The sequence below is a fragment of the Pelecanus crispus genome, chromosome 7, assembly GCF_030463565.1.
Source record: "Pelecanus crispus isolate bPelCri1 chromosome 7, bPelCri1.pri, whole genome shotgun sequence".
Classification (NCBI taxonomy): Eukaryota; Metazoa; Chordata; class Aves; order Pelecaniformes; family Pelecanidae; genus Pelecanus; species Pelecanus crispus.
In genome coordinates, this window is record NC_134649.1 from 45,356,566 (window position 1) to 45,375,325 (window position 18,760).

General features: G+C 39.2%; 1 protein-coding gene across 2 annotated transcripts; it reads right to left on the reverse strand.

Annotated features, from left to right (window-relative positions):
- Nucleotides 1-18,263, reverse strand: TMF1 (TATA element modulatory factor 1). Of its 2 annotated transcripts, none has more exons than XM_075713442.1 (17): nucleotides 18,122-18,263; nucleotides 14,260-15,500; nucleotides 12,368-12,471; nucleotides 11,371-11,497; nucleotides 10,302-10,407; nucleotides 9,509-9,651; nucleotides 8,771-8,937; nucleotides 8,449-8,605; nucleotides 7,859-7,951; nucleotides 7,089-7,245; nucleotides 6,166-6,358; nucleotides 5,761-5,830; nucleotides 5,585-5,677; nucleotides 4,403-4,513; nucleotides 3,612-3,758; nucleotides 3,008-3,133; nucleotides 1-2,110 (listed from the first exon to the last, which is right to left on the reverse strand). In XM_075713442.1, exons 1-17 carry the CDS (start codon nucleotides 18,261-18,263, stop codon nucleotides 1,967-1,969), a joined length of 3,321 nt encoding a protein of 1,106 aa, XP_075569557.1. In that variant the 3' UTR covers nucleotides 1-1,966. The 2 variants fall into 2 exon arrangements, with proteins under 2 accessions (XP_075569557.1, XP_075569558.1); XM_075713443.1 differs by having other exon boundaries at nucleotides 14,254-15,500.
- Between the last annotated feature and the right edge of the window lie 497 nt (nucleotides 18,264-18,760).

Below are 18,760 nucleotides of genomic sequence, written 5' to 3' on the forward strand. Positions count from 1 at the left end.
GTGCTGCATTTGTCTGCCAAGACTATAAAAAAAGGGGAAAAATCAGCAATTTATTGATTCACTGCAGTAGATGACAGCTGAATAGAAATTTCTAATCTTTGACCATCATAAAAAGTTGTTTTTTAAGAAAAGGCTGAACTTCTAACATTTGCACATCCTAATTCTAACACCAAATCAGTAAGTTCCAACAAGTGCTTTTATATGGAGGGTTTTCTGTGGGTTGTGGATTTTTTTTTTTTTTTTTTTTAAAACTTAGAGCAACAAACCATGCTTCAGGATGAAGGCGAAGTGTTAAATTCTGTGCTTTTTTAGAAGAAAAATGGTTTCACCTTCATTTCCAAAACTGAAACTAAGACAGTAAGAGATTAGTTCCTTCCCACCTCCCCACGGAAAAAAAGTCTTTTATCTTTCAAAGCAGTTAAAGTTTCTATGACAGATGGAGAGTTAAGACAAATTTTAGTGTTCTATGGCTTTATTGAAATCCTTAGAATAACTGCCTGAATCTCAAACTGAACTAGGCTCTTCCACAATTATACCCTTGCCTGTGTAACTTCAGCAACTAACCGTTTTCCCAATGAGAAATAAATCCCTAAAGCCCGTAGAAAAGTGGTATTTCTGAGAGGCTTTTCTCCAGAAGCAACTTCTCATCATTCACATCCTTTGTCTCTCTCAGGCCACTGAATACACAAGCAGGAACAGAGTCCTCTAACACAAATTGCAACGCGCACAGATGTGAAAAAAACCTCTCACAACAGAGGCAACGGTACGATAAGCAAAGAATTTCAACTGCTGAATATTTCACACGAGTACTTATCACAGCTACAGTTCTGAGATGCAGCAAAACATTCGCTGTCTGGAATGCAGAGAGGAAGACGCAAGCTTCTTCCCCCGATTCTCAGCATTCCCAAGGGTCCAATTCAAACATTTTGTCTGACATTACCAAAAATGCAGCTGAACTTCAAAGCCACGTGGATGCTATTTGACCAATACCTTGCTTAAGGAATGGCATGAGAAATACTTTGCAGCCACTGGAGACTTGCTTGAAAACTATATTAAGTCACAGTACAATTTTGCAGAAAGTCTGAACCTTGCTACTTATATACAAGGAACCATGAGAGCAGCAGCAATTAATTTAAAAAAAGAAAAATCATTTTTCTGCATTCTTCTGAAGTGTTTTAGCTACTGTTAAAAATCAACATCCAAATCTAGAACAAATATGGAATAGTTCAGATTTCTAGTAAAAGTTAAGACACATTTAGAGTGGAGCTGCTGTCTCTAGACAGCTCATGAGGCAACACAAGCAATATACAAGATGAAGCTGTGATTTATAAAGTCTCATCTGAGTCTCGCACTCTCCTTAGAGGACTTAGCATAAAATGGTCAGATAAATCTGGTTTGTCTAAGAATAGAGAATTATCATCCTAACACGCTCGGGTGTTGCAAGTACAAATACAAGATTTTCCTGTCATAAAAAAAAAATCCACCAATTATGCTTCAGATAGCAAGCCACTGCTATTTTGTTATTAAAAATTTACTAATGAGATTTTAGAAAAACTCATATTAAGAACACTTAAAAAAGACTTCTAATGTAATTGTCACAGAAATAGAGAGTTTATGAATCCAGGGCTGCTTTAGTACAACTCATGCCTTCCAGTGCTGGTCTCACGAGGTAACAATCATTGTTTCTGCTACTGTTTACAAGTAAAATGGTCCACTGTTTAGGAAAAACTTAAATAAAGGGATGACTGAGAAAAAAAAAATTAAATATTGCACAAATAATTTAACTGCAGACAGTACAAGACACTTAAAGCATTGATTTTTTTGTCAGCATATGAACTCTATTATATAGTCACACTTTCTATAATACAGGTTTGGTTTTTTTTACAAGACATTTTAAATTCATCATTTACATAAACAATTATCTTTACAATCTCTTATCATATAATGTTAAGAGTTCCAGCAGGAATTAATTTTGTCTTTGTTTTAAAAGTTCATCTATCTGAGTCTTGTACATGTTTTTCACATCTTCCAGATCCAGTCGGAGTTCTTCAGCTTCCTCCGCTTTCTCTCCATACATCTGAAGAATTGTATTGTATCTTTGATCCAAATCCTGTAAGGACATGTAGTTTGTCATCTGACTTTTTCAACTTAAAAGGTGCTGCTAGGATAGTGTTTTATACTACCAGGGAAAATAAGTGTAGCATTGTTTTATCAAAGTATAACTACTTTACAATGAAGCACATAGTAAACTCTTCAAAAATACTTTGACTCTCTGAATATGGCTACATTTATATTCTAGATATAAAAGGAAGATATTCCAAAGACAAAGATCCTTGACTACAAAGAATTAGTGCTGGCTTTGGAGGACGTACTGAAGCACCTTGAAGTTCAACTGCTATAAGCATTAAAAAAGTTAGCAAACTGCACTAAGTTTTACTACAGGAATGACCACAGTTTGTGAAATGCTTCATCGGGAAATTCAACATTCTGCATTTAAAGAACAATGATCATTTCCAAATTTACTCCAAAACTATTTCCAGTATTTCAATTCAAGTTGTTAAACATTCAGAGGATTAAAATATTTGTCCTATTACCTGTATCAGTACTGCACACTCATTCAGCTTCTGCATCAAACTCTTATAAATCCATGCTACTTATAAACACACCCCCTCTTCTAAACAGACTACTACCAGACAAGTGTGTTAAATGAGAGAAACAAACAAAAAAGTGTTCTCTCCCTGATTTAGCATGCAATCTTAACACACAATGCACATTTCTAACAGCTGCTTTTTGAAGTGACTACCTACTCATGGAGTAGGCATTTTCAGATTCTAATATACAAAACCAAAAAACAACCACCACAAAAAAAAAAAAAAAAAAAACAAAAAAACCCAGGCTCTTCAGTCATTTATGGTTAGGGACAGATTTGAATATAATCCTAAATTCATTCCTAAAAAACCCCAAATATGTCAATTTTACATCAGATTTACAACAGGAATACACTTACCTTTAACTGTGCACGTAATTTTGGTATTTCCTTCACTTTTTCTTCAAGTTCATCATTTTGATTTGTTAATTTAACGAGTTCTTCTGCCATTATTGATCGAGTTTTCTCAAGGTTTCCAATTTCGAGCTAAGGTAAACACTTTCAACAGTTAGGAGGAGGGAAGAATTTACCATATTTATAAAACACTGCATCAAAATATTTTGATACAGTAATGAAGGCTTATTCTTAAGCCAGACTATGAAACAGCACACTCTGGAAGCACTGTCACTGTCTTCTCAAATCTGATCAGTGGTTTGTTTTTTTTCTTTTTCAGATAGACAAGTTCAGTTTTCTGGATAGTTTCTTGCCAAAACAAAAAAGGAAGCAACAAACCCTTCTCTTGCTCCTCCCCACACATATGTCCACTGGCTATCCCGGTTAATAGGATTGTCATGAAAAGGGAAGAGTGAATGCACTCTGCTGCAAGGAGAGGGACCAAGCTTTCTGAATATAAAATTGATTGCATATATTTTATATTGAACACAAAATTTGAAGATAATCTTGATTGCATTAGTATTTACACTTACAAATTCTGTGTTTGGTTATGTAAGATTAATTACAGTACCTGCAGATGTGAAATCTCTCCTTCTCTTAGTTTTAGCTGCGATTGAAGGTTTTCAATTATACTTGAACCTGCTCCCATCCTTATAGCATCATAAAGATTGCTCCCACTAGTAGCTATTGGCCCAAATGAGTGATCGTGAGGATCATCCTACAAACAAAAGGTTAAAGAAACTTAAAATTAGACAAAAATGTGCACCCTTTGGAATCTTCCCTCTCCCAAAGTATCACTTAATTTAGGATTTAAAATTATACTGCTACTAGGCCAGCATTCCAATGCTTCAAGTTTGTTTTTATAACAAAAGCTTAAGGTGAATAGGTACAATCTGAGATATCTCCTTACTGACAAGTCCTCATGTCACCTATACAACTGCCATTTAAATTGGATATGGATAACCGTATCCATAGGAAAGCTGCAGAAGCAGCAGACTTCACGCAGACCACACCAGTCAATGATACTGCCTAGGGAGCACAGTTCTGCCCTAAACCAGGATTGGTAGTAAAATTAAATCAATTTATTTAACTCCTACTAGTGTTATTCAATTCTTCTAGATGAAATTAGAACATATACATGTATATACTACTCTGCAATAAAAGTTGTAGCTTCACACTTTCACAGATGTTTTATAATCATACACATCTTGTAAGCAGGTTTTAGATGTTTCTGCATAGGAATTACCTCGCCTAAGGCCAATATACTCTCAAAGAGTCATTTTCTACATTAATAAAACTTCTTGAAGAGGGGAAAAAAAAGCAGTCTGTCAAAAAAAAAAGCCAATAACTGATACATGATACCTGTGAGAGGAAAGATGTCTGAAGACCTGCCATGTCAACTCCGCTTATGGAACTAGAGCGTGACATAGTTGGAGTACTTGAAACAGTTTCAACTGTAAATGACTTCCGATCCTTAAAAAAAAAAAAGAAAGAACAACCCCCCATACAACATCACCAGTTAAAGAAAAAAGTCTACAAAATGGTGAAAGACAGATTCTGTAAAGAACAGACTGCCCTTTTCCACCATCAACTATAGAACATAATATGACAGCTAGCCTTTCCCCCACCCCTAAGACATACAGAAGTTCAACAATGAAGAATTACTGTGCTACTAAACACTTCTAGCCTACATTCAAATCCTCAGACTCTTCAGGAAACGAAGACAGAAGTTGCAAATTACACCAAAGCAATTTCTCTTTCAAGTAGCCAAGGGAGATTCAGAGGCAGTTTTGCATGCCCAAATGTATCACAGGAAGACTATCCTAAACATAGAAGCATGTCTCTTTTTAGAATGCATGTTAATACTTTTTTTTTTTAATAAAGTGTATGAATTCAATTCTGAGATTTCTCACATCTAATACTTTACTGACATACCCTCCAAACAGATTAATCTCTTTTCACAGGCAGCATCTGAAAGTATGCTAGCCTCTGAAGGATAAAGCAGTTAGACTTTAGAACTGGAGATGGTAAGAAACCAGGAACAGAAACAGTTTTACTTGAATATCAACTGCTAATTAGCAGTAACAAAGGTCCTGACTATTAAGGACTGTTCTGTGACTTGTGACGTAAGCTGGACAGCACACGGTACATTACACAGTCACATGAAACACAAAACAGGAATTCAGTGGAAGCAATGCTAGTAGTTTAAACAAAGAAAACCAGTAGCTTCAGAAGAAAAACAATCCAAGAGCATTCAAAAAAATCAGAAGATTAAACCAATCATTATCGGTATTTTAGCTCTTCTCAGGTTAAACAGACTGTTACTCAAGACTCACGTCAGTGAGTATCGCCCAAGCACTTATTTCACTGGAAACAAAAGGCAGTCACAATACAGAAAAAGCCAAGTCCCTAATGCCTTGCCCAACAGCATATACTGTACTGCTCTAAGTCCACTTTGTTGCTTGTGACAGTTTCAGGTTCTAGATACCTACTAAGACAATGATAGTATCAATACAATTGAACAGAAATGTTAGATTTTGGTACCTTCTCCTTGGCTGCTTCTTGCACGAAAATCGCCTTCTTTCTTTCCTGTTCAACTTTCATCTTCTCCATTTCTAACTGAGTAGCTAGCAGCATCTACAAAAATAAATACAAGATGTTAAACTCCTGCGCGCTCAGAATTCAATGATAACATAGCTTAAAGCTGAAGTAGGCAATACCTTTTCTTTCTTTGCGTCTTCCAAGGTTTTTGCATACTCATCTTTGAGTTCTTCAAGTTCAACCTCATACCTATGTTGAGGAAAGAAAAAGGTAGAGAAAGTCAGTAAATAAATATTCTGTGTTTACTTTAGATTCATATACTTTTAAAACAAACATAGCTTCCAAGCTTTAAAACATTATAAAAGTAATATACTTCACAGAATCTTTAGCATGAAACACAATATCCTTAGAAGCTGGGCAACTTTATCAATAGCGGCCATTATTTTGCACAGTCATATCAACCCTCAAAAGAATCAAGTCTCCCAACTTGCCAAGAGATCTGCTGCAGATGGTTATGTAAGAGACAGCTTACTCCATTTCACTACAATTTTAAAGAGACACTGCGAACCAGAAATGCAACTCACCTACTGTTTTCGTTTTCCATTTTCTTCAATCTGTTTCTCTCCACTTCCAGCTGAGCCTGAAGGCGTGTATTTTCTTGCCTTAAAAGACTATTCTGAGATTCAGTAGAAGACATCTGAATTTTATTAGAAAGAAGTTCTTCTGTAGCAGCCCGTTCTCTCTCAGCAGCTGCTGCTAGAAGAGTTTGAGACTCACCTAATATTAAATAAAGAGAAGCATGGAATTTAACTTTTTGGATCAAACATCTATAATATGGGCAATTATTTAAGCATCAAAATGGAATTTGAGATTTTTTTTTTTAGATGAAACTAATTTTTCTTTAAAAGAAAAATCAAAAAACCCACCACGCAAACCAGAACTGTTTTCTGATTTAGAGGAAATTAAGTATTTTCTACCATACAGTTAGAGGAACAAAGCAACGCAGAACAAGGAGACTTCATACTCTTTCAGAATGCAATATACAACTACAGATTGCCTCCACCTTTGGGCATTTTATGCATATTTCATTTAAAATAATAGATTACTGTATTAGCAAATACATGTCTCATTACCTATGCAGTTAGCTACATAAGTGATTTGAACCTTTACAATACAGGATCTAAGCACCAGGCTTGAAAACTGAAAATGCTGGTGTACCTCCAGCATCTCAATGTCCACCCTTCCTTCAGATGCTGTAAAGACATGTACACCTTAACACCTCTATCTTATAATCTTACATTTCACTGTCTTTTAAAGAGAATCAGTAAATTACCTGTCCAAGAACCTTGGCCACATACCATTTCCTTATAGAAAAACATTTTGTGCTCATCAGTCCTGACCCACCATCTACGCTTTGGGCAAGTGTCAAGCCCTCTTCATTTACCTTCTGCCATCTCACATCTTTACCAAGACCCTCACAGTTCAATAAAGGCTAAAAACATCTTACCAAGTCTGTCAGAAAGGTTCTTCTCCAATTTTTCCCACGCGGAGGTTTGTGCTCCCAGCGTAGCTTGCAGATTTTCTATCTGTCGGAGAAGTGGCCGTGTAGCAGATGTAACACTTTGACTTAGTTCTTGGTTCCGGCTCTCTGCTTCTTGGAGCCTCTGCAATCACAAATTAAATATAATTAAGCTTTAAAATCATATGATGGATTAAAAGATTAATACAGAATTCAGCTAAACACACAGCAGTTGCTTTACATTCAAAAATTCATATGTTCAGACTCACAATAAAGTGTGAGATTTCAAGAGTGAAGCCTAACATTTTTAGATACACAATAGAGTAACAGCCCAGAAATTTACATTTCAAGAGCCCTCTGCACATCACTTGAAACATTTTGGCAACAATCTATCTATCTTCTGGACCTTAAGAACAAGAAAAATATCCTTAAGAAGCACCTAAAGAGTAATTTAGAACATATGTGCTACCAATTTTAGAGGACTATTACAAACTTAATGGTTGTACTTTGTCTTACAGTATAAGGATAGCATTACCTTTAAAAGGCATCATAAAAATTATGATTTTGTTTTCAATATGTGATTGAAAAAACATTTCCTTTAACATTTTTATTGTTGTTCTACACAGGACAAATACTGCAGGTAACCAGGAAAACAAAGCCTCTTTTTTAGGCTATTAATGTCATGCTAGCCTTTCATTTTCAGTTTTTAGAAGCACTCCTTGCAGATACAAGTTGGCATCATCTACTTGCTATAGCACCTGTTGCAGTTCACCGATTTCATGGCGTAAATAGTCTTCTTTTCGTGCTGCCTGCTGCTCTGCACGTTGCAGTGCTAGCCTCAGGTCTGCCACCTAAGTAAACAAGACATCGTCACTAATCTCTTACCAAAAGTTACAGTACCACCTATTCATTGCTACAGTCCTATACCATTTTTAAACATGCTAGACAGGGTATGTCTGCTTAGAATTTAAAGGCTTAAGTTTGGCATGCACATAAATAGTTACACTCATTTATCTATCAGTAAAAATTTTATTCAACTAAATTTTTTGAACTTTGCATCACAGTAAGAGCACTACAAACTTAACACAGAGCCTGTCAAAGTCCCTTTATTTAGACAAGTAAAATTAAAAGTATTTTTAAATAACATTAAAATTTTAAAAGCTTAGCACAACTACCACTAAAGACTGAACGAGTTGGGTATTTACCATTTACCACTGGGTATTTGCCAAGCACACAAAAATGAGTTCCACCTTATATTGCACCTGGATCATTATGCCAGATGCACACACACCAGAGTACATTCACTTTTTCCAATTTAAAAGTTTTATTCACTGCATTTAAGACCCACCTGAATTGCCAAAGCTTCTTGTTGCTGTCGTGCCTCATCCTGGGCCTTCTCCAGAGCTAACCCAAGCTCTTCCTTTGCCTTCATTTCCCGACTTAGGGCTGCTTCTTGTGCCTCACTGTCCTTTGTAGCATTAGCTTTATGAAGATCTGCAAGTTCCCTGGGGAAGTAAAAAAAAAAAAAAAAAAGCAATGCTTTTGACAGTTTATACAATGCCAACAGTGACTTTGCAAATGATTTCATTATATATTAACACTTCACAAGCGTTGCACAAGAAATAGAAGCTGAATGTATGGTTGAAGACAGGCACACGTAATCTGCTTACTTGTATGCACTGTCAAGTGCTGCCTGGACACTTCTGTTCCGTTCTTCAAGGTCTTCCACTTCTGCCTGAAGTTTAGCAAGATCCTTTTCTTGTCGCTCTACAACACTGTTTAGTTGTTTAATGCTGTCTCGATGTTGTTTCTCAAGATCTTCCTTGCCATCAAGCACCTATTGGAGTGCAGACAAGATGCATGAGACTAACCCCAGTTCATGGGGTATACAACGCCATCTGAGGACAATGGCAACTCTGGCAACCAATTCAGGATGAAGTTAAACAAAACAACTAAACCGATCCAACACTTCGCCAAAAGAGAAAGTTTTTTCTCCCATCTTCCCCAGAGGAGGGGGCTGCTCTTCACCACAGTTTCACATACTTCCTCATACTGGGTCTGCTGCTTGTAAGGTCTCCATTCGATCACTAACTGAACCAAAAAAAAACCAAAAACCACCCAAATTTTGCTGCTACAGGTTTTCCAACTAAAGTTTAGTGTACTGAATTTGGTCAGCCCATCTGAAAGCCAGGAGTGCAAGTGCAAAGAAGCAGCTGGAAAGATACCTGACCACAGTTTTAAACTGCTCCGAGAACACACACAGAAATCACATCTCAGTGTTCCAATAATACGAAGTAGAGAAGTCTCCCAGAAAAGAAAAAAATATCAGTCTACCTAGAGCCTCCCCAAAAGGCTACTCTACAGCTAATACAAAAAGCTTTAAAAAAAAAAAATCCCAAATATCTCACCTGTTTTAAATGCTGCAACTCCTCTTCCAACTCCTTAATCTTTTTGTTCTGTTTTGTGTTAGTATTTTCTCTCTCCTTCTCTTTGGCTCTTAATTTCTTAATAATGTTGGAATTGTGCAGCTGCTGCTTGGAAAGCTTTTCTCCTGTGAAGAAAATGAACGTAAAGCTAGTGCATACTGCTGTTATTCTATGAACTCCCTCTATTCACACCCCCCCCGCTCTTCAGTCCTGTGAAAGTAATAATCAAATATGTATGGAAATACTTACTCTTACATTTTTTCATCCAAGTTCTTAAGTTTTACATCTACCTTATCCTGAGATGACCTTGCTACACTAAGCTATGGTGAGACAGGATAGGCAGCAAAAGGCTTTGAAAGTAAAGCAAATGAGCTCATCATATCAGGAAAAAAAAAAAATTCAAAATGTCCTGTTCATTTAGTAACTATAGTCTACTTCCAAAATCAAAGAGTAGTGAGGGAGACCCTGTAGAAAGGCCATGAATAATGCCCTAGTTAGATTTCTCCTGAATGGAAAGTGGAGCAGTGCACTGCACGCTGGTTTTATCTCACAGCAACTTTTAATGCATACTGCAGAAAGTACCCCTCTAGCCATATGTATTCGGCTGAACCCTCCTGTTGCTCTCTGCTATTTGCTAAATGGTTCAAATGTTCAGAAACATCTAACATGCTTCAAATGTTGTATTTTTTCCCACATAAAGAAGGCTCATATGTGAAGGCAGTACACTTCAAATTATTCTACAGAAGTTTTACTATTAAAAAGTTTTAATTCTCACCTTCCTCCATTAATCCTTTGATTTGCTCTTCTTTTTCTTTCAGTAACTCAGCAGTTTCATTGGTATTAAGTCTAGTAGCCAATTCTTCTTTAACAGTCTTTACTTCCTAAACAATAGGATTAAATACTTAGGACCATTTATTAATATATATTTAGGGAAAAACTCGCAGTAAGTTACACTGATCACCTTCTCCCCTTCCTCTCAGAAGGCTTTTATTTGAAAACAATTTAGGTTGGAAGGGAACTCTGGAAATTATCTGATCAAATCAGATTGCTCAGAGCCTTATTCCATCAAGTTTTAAAAACCTCCAAGGATTGAGACTCCTTAAATTCTCTGTACACAATTTGTTCCAACTCCTCCCTCCATTTCACTTTCTATACTTCAAACTTTTGCAAGATAGTAAAAGCAAACTGTTACATTCACACACAGGTATCAGATAATTTTTCTATTTCAACTTACTACTGTGCCAACACAGTGACACATATGGTGACAAAACAACTGTGAAAAGTATTTTTTTTCCAGTTACAGATTTGAGTTTACTTTTGCAGACTAGCAGTAAGCTAGAAAAACATAATGCTGTAATACCAGGTCAAGAACATTTAAACTCCATAAACCTTATTGCTGCAAAGTTCTTTGCTCATTCCAAACCAATCCGTCATCAGTCCTTAATTTTCCTACCAGTTAATTCTCTATTATAAGCCATTCCCATTCTTCACCACTTGCCCACATCCCCAGGCCGTTGTTCTCCCTCACACCAATGCAAATGCATATACGGGTACAAGCTAAGTGAGAGCAGACGTTAAACCTTCCCCCCCCAAACCAGACTAACTTTAACTTAAATGAGTTCCCTAACTTGGTTCACAACAGGGCTGCAAGAATACATGTGTCAACACAAGGAAATCACAAGCACCCTGGGAAGCTAGAATCAGCTTATGCTAGTCACTAATACCATGAGATCGGACCTGTGGGTCTCATGCTTTTCCCTAGCTTAATTTTTATGAATTTACCTCAAGAAATTTAATTGTGTCCTAAAATAATAAACATTAATTTCACTAAAAAGCCAAATTACCTTTTTAGCTGCATCTCTTTCTTTGCAGGCTAGCTGAAGCTTCTTTTCAGCATCCGCAATTCGCTGAGCAAACTCCTCTTTAAGAGACGAAAGGCTACTGCTCTCTTCTTTCATTCTAAAGATTTCACTACATTTAAAATTAACATTTCAGAACAGTTACACAGTTACGTGATACTCCAAGCACTTTACAACAGGTCATCTTAAATGCTTTTAAAATGTGTTTTGTTACGCATGTTGACCAGAAGGAAAAAACCAAAACACATCCATATTTGAAGTACTAGTCAAAGATCTTTATTAATTCAGTAATTTACCCGTGCAAACAATGAAATGCTTGATTTTCCTTAAATGTTTTGCCCCTTAATCAAGCTCTTTCTGATTAACCATAGTCTGTATCATATACAGGGCAAATGACTGAATGTATTTGCAAGTTAAGATCAATTTAGTCATTAAATAATACCTTTGCATATTATCTGTAAATTTTAAAATTTGATATTTGATCAGTAAACTAGTAACCCAACTTTTCTTTTTTTTTTTCCCCTTTTAATTTTAACTGAATTAAGTAATAAATTCAGGTTTTCCCCTACAACCAGCCCTTCTGCCATATTTTCACTGCCTACATTTTAGTCAGCAATAAATCAGGTTCATCCACCTGTATCAGAAAAGTCAGTCTCCCTTAATAGCCGAATGCAGTCTTATAACAAAGATCTTTATTAATAACCAAGTCTCACTCTACACATCCGTTTGCCATTCCTACTGCTTGCTTACTGAAAAATCTTTCACCAGCCTCTTCCCAAAAGAGATTTTGGCCCCAAGAAATAACATCTTTAAAAAATACCATCGCAGCACATGCAATCATTATTTCCACCTTTCCCAAACAGTGCACACCCCTTGCAACCTTTGCTCTAGCTATAAAGCTACTTGTTTTACCATATTGTCCACTGACTGTATTACATTAAAGTTACAGTTACACCCACTGCTGTTACATTTTCATACTTACTCTTTTAGGTTATCATAAGCTTCTTCCAGGCGCGCCTTTTCTTTACTAGTACTTAATAACTGTATTTCCCTCTTCTCCAGTTTCTCAGTTAATGAATCAATCATCTGGACAATGTTTTTACAAATAAAGATCAGATGAATGGGACAGTTAAAACACAGGAGGGGCAGGCTTCCCCTTTCCCCCCACCATTCCCTCCCAACACTATTTAAAAGCTGAACTTGTCAACGTTTTTAGAAATTTGAGGTAGAAGTCAGTGAAGACTACCATGTTTCTGCCACATTAATTTAGAACTAAGCAATATCTAAACACAGGCGTAGCAATCCCAAGTAAGCACATGTGGTTCAGCTAAGTTCCTCAACAAAATCATCAACAGTTTATTTAACTATAAATTAAGTTTTTAAACAGAGCTGACAGCCTATAAACCTATAGCTAACATTAACCACTAAGACCTCCAGTGCTCCTTACACCACTATTACATATTGATTTACAAAAATCACAGAATAATTTACACTGGAAGGTCTCTTCTGTGAAACGTTAGCACAAAGCAGCAAGAAGCAGATGAGGGAAGCAAACTTCCAGGCAGGATCAAGAGCTCTTAGCTCACATCATCAAAATAATTTCTTAGTACCAGATTTTGGAAAGCTAAATATGGAGAAAACACACAAACATACATGCAAATGTACAAATATAAACAAATGAAACAGACTCTATAAATGTAGCTCCATGTGGCCAATGAAAGATAAAATTCGCTGTGGTCCATTATCACTATTTCCCATAACGTATAACCATTTAAGTTAGGAACACTTACGGGGAACAGTACGTGGCTATGGAGCTCCCTAAGGAATTTACACTGACATTGTGTACAACTTACACAAACAAATGCTTTCCTTAAAACAAAGATTACATTGGGGTTTTATGAACTCCCACAAGCAACTGCTTTTCCCTTATTACTATCAGAAGCAGCATCAGTATTGTAAACATGCCTACCGGGCCTACAGGGCCCATCTATGTCATGTATTAGGCACTATGTCATGCATTAGACTATAAGCAATGCAAAATGCAAAGAAACAGAGCAAAACACATGACAAAGGAGCTCAGAAACTAAAAACAAGAATAGAGGGACAGGAAGGTGACAAAGGAAACGGAAAAAAGACAGCGCACACAATACACTGGCAGAACTGGACAAAACACACCCCTTCAGAGCTCCAGTTTAGCCTTCCATACCCTTGAGTATCCATTTCACCACATTTCTAGTAATTTCATCCACTTAAACTAGTCATCCACATTTCTTTTATTCTATTCACTATCCATAACTAGGCTTATCTTCTTCATTAAAAAAACATTCTTTTTAAAAGTAAAGACTATTTCTGCTAAAAACAGATATTAATTTATATAGTAAAAAGGACTTATTTACACTAACTACTACTATCTTCAAAGGACATGAATAACACTCCTGGAATGTAAACAAATTTCAACAGTTTCTAAGTCTGTGGAAAAACACACTTGCAAAATATTGATTATTGCAGAAACAGTAAAGGCTTGTGGTTCTGTAATGCAAATCAAAATACTTCAAGGATCCTTTCACAGAAAAAAAATTACACTAAAGAATTAAAATAACACATTTGACTTATCAAGGCTTCCTGTTTGCTAGCACTACTCACAATTCACAATAACGGTAACTAGGTGGATCAGGTGAAACCCAAAACTATTTGACCAGAAGTTTCACCAGTATTCTTCCACCGCAGAATATCAAGGACAGTTTTCTACAAGGTAAGGTAGTTTGGCATCAATTAATTCATTCAACTAAGGTGAAGCTAATACCTATATAAGGAGATGCTAGGAGTTTCATTTGTAATTAAAGGGTGTGTTCGCAAAAACCGTTTCACAGTTACCTTTTTAAGCTCTTGCTTTTCAGTGTCCTCTTCTAACAATTTTTCAACAGCATCCTCCTGTGGCTCAGCCTCCTCTTTCACAATCTGTTCTTCAACAGTTTGCACAGTAGCGACCAAAACATCTGGCTGCTCAGAATTAACAGGAGTCGCGCTTCTCCCACTCTCTTCCATCTCAGCTTCCTCAGCGTGTAAGACAGGAGCGTCATTCAAGTTTTCAGATTTATTTTTCAGGGCATCAACCATTTCTGTCTTTGGCGCGGGAGGACTGACAGCAACAGATGCTGAAGCAGAAGCCCTGCCTGATAACTCATCATCTGAATTTATTTCGCTTACACTTCTACTATCTAAAGACTGTACACTAAATGAATCAATTCTTTCAAAAGCATCAGAGGAGCCGCAGCTCTCGGTCATTTTTTGAAAGTCATCTAAACGATTATAATCTGCACAGGCAGATGTAGATAAAAGCTGAAATGACGTTTGCATTAGATGAAGACTGGATTTTGAATCTGCAGCTTCTTGTCTTGAGCTTACTGAACTCTCACTTATTACACTTTCATGGTCCAGAACTTCAATATCACTGGTTGTGGATGTCCCCGAGGAGAAAGTGCTAATTGGAGGCGACGGGGTATTGCTTTGCCTGTCCTCGGTCTTTCGCTCCTTAGTTTCCAAACCCATGTCTTTTGTACCTGCATGAAGAGGCTGCGAAGCGCTATCTGGTGTGCCTCCCGTTCCATCCCCTCCTACGCTGGATTTTTCATTAAGAGCATCTTCAGGAACTTCCAAATTCAGAGCAGACACCTTTTTGTCAGTAACTTCATTTGTGCTTTCTTCAGGCTTGGCATTAGATTTAAGCACAGAATTCTCTTCTAATTTCTCCTTGGGAACATCAAGGTTTTTCAAGTCCACTAGGCCAGCTACAGAGGAATCCTTCACTTCTGCCTCTGTTGTCACTGGTACTTCCAGCTGACTGGGGTGCTGAGACTCCTTCAAAGTGCTTTTCACCTCTTCTTTGGGTCGCTGTGATTTGGCTGGAGGTTTGGATACCACTGGATTTTTTTGTATACTCTGAACGTCTGTCGGAGAGAGAAAGGCACTGAAGAAGTTTTCAGATTCATCTACTACCGTCCTCCTCACTGGCTTAGTGATTGCTGTTGGTGATATTGGCTGATTCTGTGGTTCTGTATTTGAACTTAAGCCCCAGGAAGATGTATCCCATCCTCCACTTATAAGAGAATTTGTTCCTAAGACAATAAAAAAAGAGAGAGGCCAAGAACACTTAAGATGTATTATTTTTCAGTATTTGTCTTTTTAGATGCAACAGTTCAGAAAAAATGTTTTCTGTATCAAACTTAAAGTGACTATTATACACGATCCCAAACAGCATCATTTTTGTTACTACTTCCTTACAAAGCCTGGAACTGATTTTTAGACAAAGCAAAAGAAGCTTAAGGGAGACACAAAGTAATTCTAAGACTTAAGGTGGACAGAGTCACCTCCAGAAAGCAGGAGTACCTGAATGGAACCAACTTGCTCCATCCCTGTTAAACAGTAACTTAAGCAAAGGCAGAAAGAAACCATACACAAATTACACCAGTAAATCCAAGAGTGAGAATTTCAGAAAGAAGATGGAAAGAAGCATCTGGGAAGGGGAAATGAGCCCACGCAGCATTCTGAAAGCTGTAAAGGCAAGTCTGAAGCCTATCTGGGCACAAAAAGCAAGCATTACCTTTGGGAAGGGACCAAGGGAAAGGGAATGTGGCCTCCTGCTTCCCACAGTGAGAGGAGGCTAGGCAAAACAATCTGACAAACAGTAGTTAAAAAGTAGAGAATTATAGAGATTACAACAGGAGGAAACAATTACTAGGTCTTTAAAATTATCTGCCAGTAGAACACGGCCAAACACTTCACACACCGTTACAGAAAACAGGAAAAAAACAAAAGCTTTAAATATTGGTAGAATTTACACTATAAGAAGGGTTCTTGCCCTTTCAGTTTGTGACAAGCTTCATAATTTTCCTCACACACCAGGCAACAGCCTGAAGCTGACAATACACATTGTCAGCAGCGCAGCTAAGATGACAGTTTTCTTCTTCTCCTGTGGAGAAATACTGAATTGATTAGCTCTGAAGCAGCCCTAAAACAAAGGTAACAGTTAGTTACTATTATCGTATTTCTTGTAGGTTTTCCAGGACTTGTCAACAGCAAGGACAGTAAGAATTTCATCACCAAATTTCAGCAGCATCCCAAGTAAGACAGATAAATCCAAAAATAATATCCAATTTGATTTTGTACCTACAAACATAATCTGGATAACATAACTATTTCAGGCTACTTAAAAACAAGCTTACTTTATACAGCAGTATCTATTAAAAAACATTGAGTTATATTTAAAAGCAGACTACCGCTTTCAGAAGCTGTTGATACCTACTGGCCTGAAGATCTGAAATTCAGATAATTCTGCTCTCATTGCCAAAAATACTACAAACACCTGATTTACCACTACCTTGTCTGTGATTCAATAGCTTCAGAAAAAGCCCCGTGACTGAACTGTAACATTCAGAAAATATTTTGACTACTTCTAAAAACAAATACCTTCTCCCTGACAAACAGATGCAGGCTGGTCTTTGCTGTTTTCCTTATGAATTACAGATCTACTGTAAATACTAAGACATAAATGAAATTAAAAACCAGTTTGGACAAGTTTAAAGTTTTAAGAAACTAAGCACAACAGAGTCTTCTATAAACAATTACTGTAATTAAAGACGACACTGGACTAAGTAGGACACTGCTGAGCCCTTGCTCCCACAAAGGGATGAAGACATGCAAAGCTGACTGCGCTTTGCCGAGCAACCAATCTAGAAAACACTTTCAATTGTTACAGCTTTCGATTTTCAGAAATCTAGCTCTGCTGTGAGTATACCTGGAAATAACCTCCTACTACAAACACGTGCAGTTCTTCCAGACGTAGCTGCAGTAAGGACGCTGATTCCACATGACTTAATATCTCAGCCTTTCCTTTATTCATTCTTAAGGTATTACTTAAGGGAAAAAAGTTTTTAACGCGAGGGCTCCTTTTCGCTCTTTCACTTCCAAACAGCAACTTTGGACTGACCATTTTTTCAGGTTCTACATTAGCACACGTACAAAGGAGACACTTCCTCATAACCAAGCCGTGACAATTTTTCCACCAACACATTCTTTTCAACAGATGCTGGAAGATTACGAACTTAACGCCACAAAAAATAGAAACCTCACTTGGTTTATGCGGACCAGACTTTGAGCTTTTACTCTGCTCTTCCTGTCGCAGACAGCAAATCTATGCATGCCTCAGAAAGACCATAGTTTCCCTTTTTTTTATTAACTGATTTTTATCACCTTCTAACTCCACTCTTCCTGTCTCAAAGAGCAAATCCATGCATGCCTCCGAAAGACCATAGTTTCCCCTTTTTTATTAGCTGAGCGGTTTGTATCACCTATTCATCCCTCAGCAAAAAAAATAACGCCTTGAGAGAGATGAAGCGCAGTGCTACCCATGCATCAAAAGCCGGGCACTGGTGACCCCAACCAGGCCCTGCTGAGGCTCCCTCAGCGCTCTGCCCGTGCTACCCCTCTCTCACCTGCGAGCGGGGGGCCACAAGCACCACAGAGGGGCTTTGGACGTGGCGGCCGGTTAACCCCACCAGCTGCCACCCCGGGCCAAGGCGGGCAGGCAGGGGAGCGGGGCGGGGGAGGCGGCTGAGGGGAAGGTGCCGCCGCAGCCAGCCCGGCTGCAGGGGCCCGGCGGGAGGCCGGGAGGCTCAGCCCGCCCCGCACCGGGGGCCGGGGGCTCGGCGAGGGCCGCCCGCCGTCGCCCCAAGCTTACCGTCGCCGTAGTCGGGGATGACGGCGTCGGGCCAGGGGCTCTCCTCGGCCTGGATGTCCAGCACCCGGTCGATGGACTTCTGGGCCTGCGACAGCGCCTGCTTGGCGAAGCTGGACAGCTGCGAGGCGTTGAACCAGCTCATCCTCCGCCCGGTCCCGCGCGGCGGCGGAGACGGCGGCGCCGGGCCAGAAGCGCGGAGGGCGGCGGGGAGCGACCCGCCCTCAGGGCCCGCTCCCCGGCGGCGGCGGGACCGGGGGGCTCGGCGGGGCTCGGCGGGGCTCGGCGGGGCTCGGCTCGGCTCGGCTCGGCTCGGCTCGGCTCGGCTCGGCTCGGCTCGGCGCGCGGCCCCGCGCCTGCGCGCCGCCGGGCTCCACGTCGCAAATAAGGCCGCGCGCAGCCGCCGCCCCGCCCCCTGGCGCGTCACGAGGGGCGGGGCGAGGCATCAGCCCCGGTAGCGGTCATGGCGGCGCGCCCGGCCCGGCCGCTGCCCCGACGCGCTAAGGGCAGCTGCGGGTCCTGCGCCTTAACGCCTCCTTCGGCTGCTTAACGCAAGTAGCGGGCCGAGCAAACGCCCTCCTGGGCCTCAGCGCCTCCCGTCGCTGCTTTGAGCCCCACGGCGTCCCGTGCGGCCCGGAACAC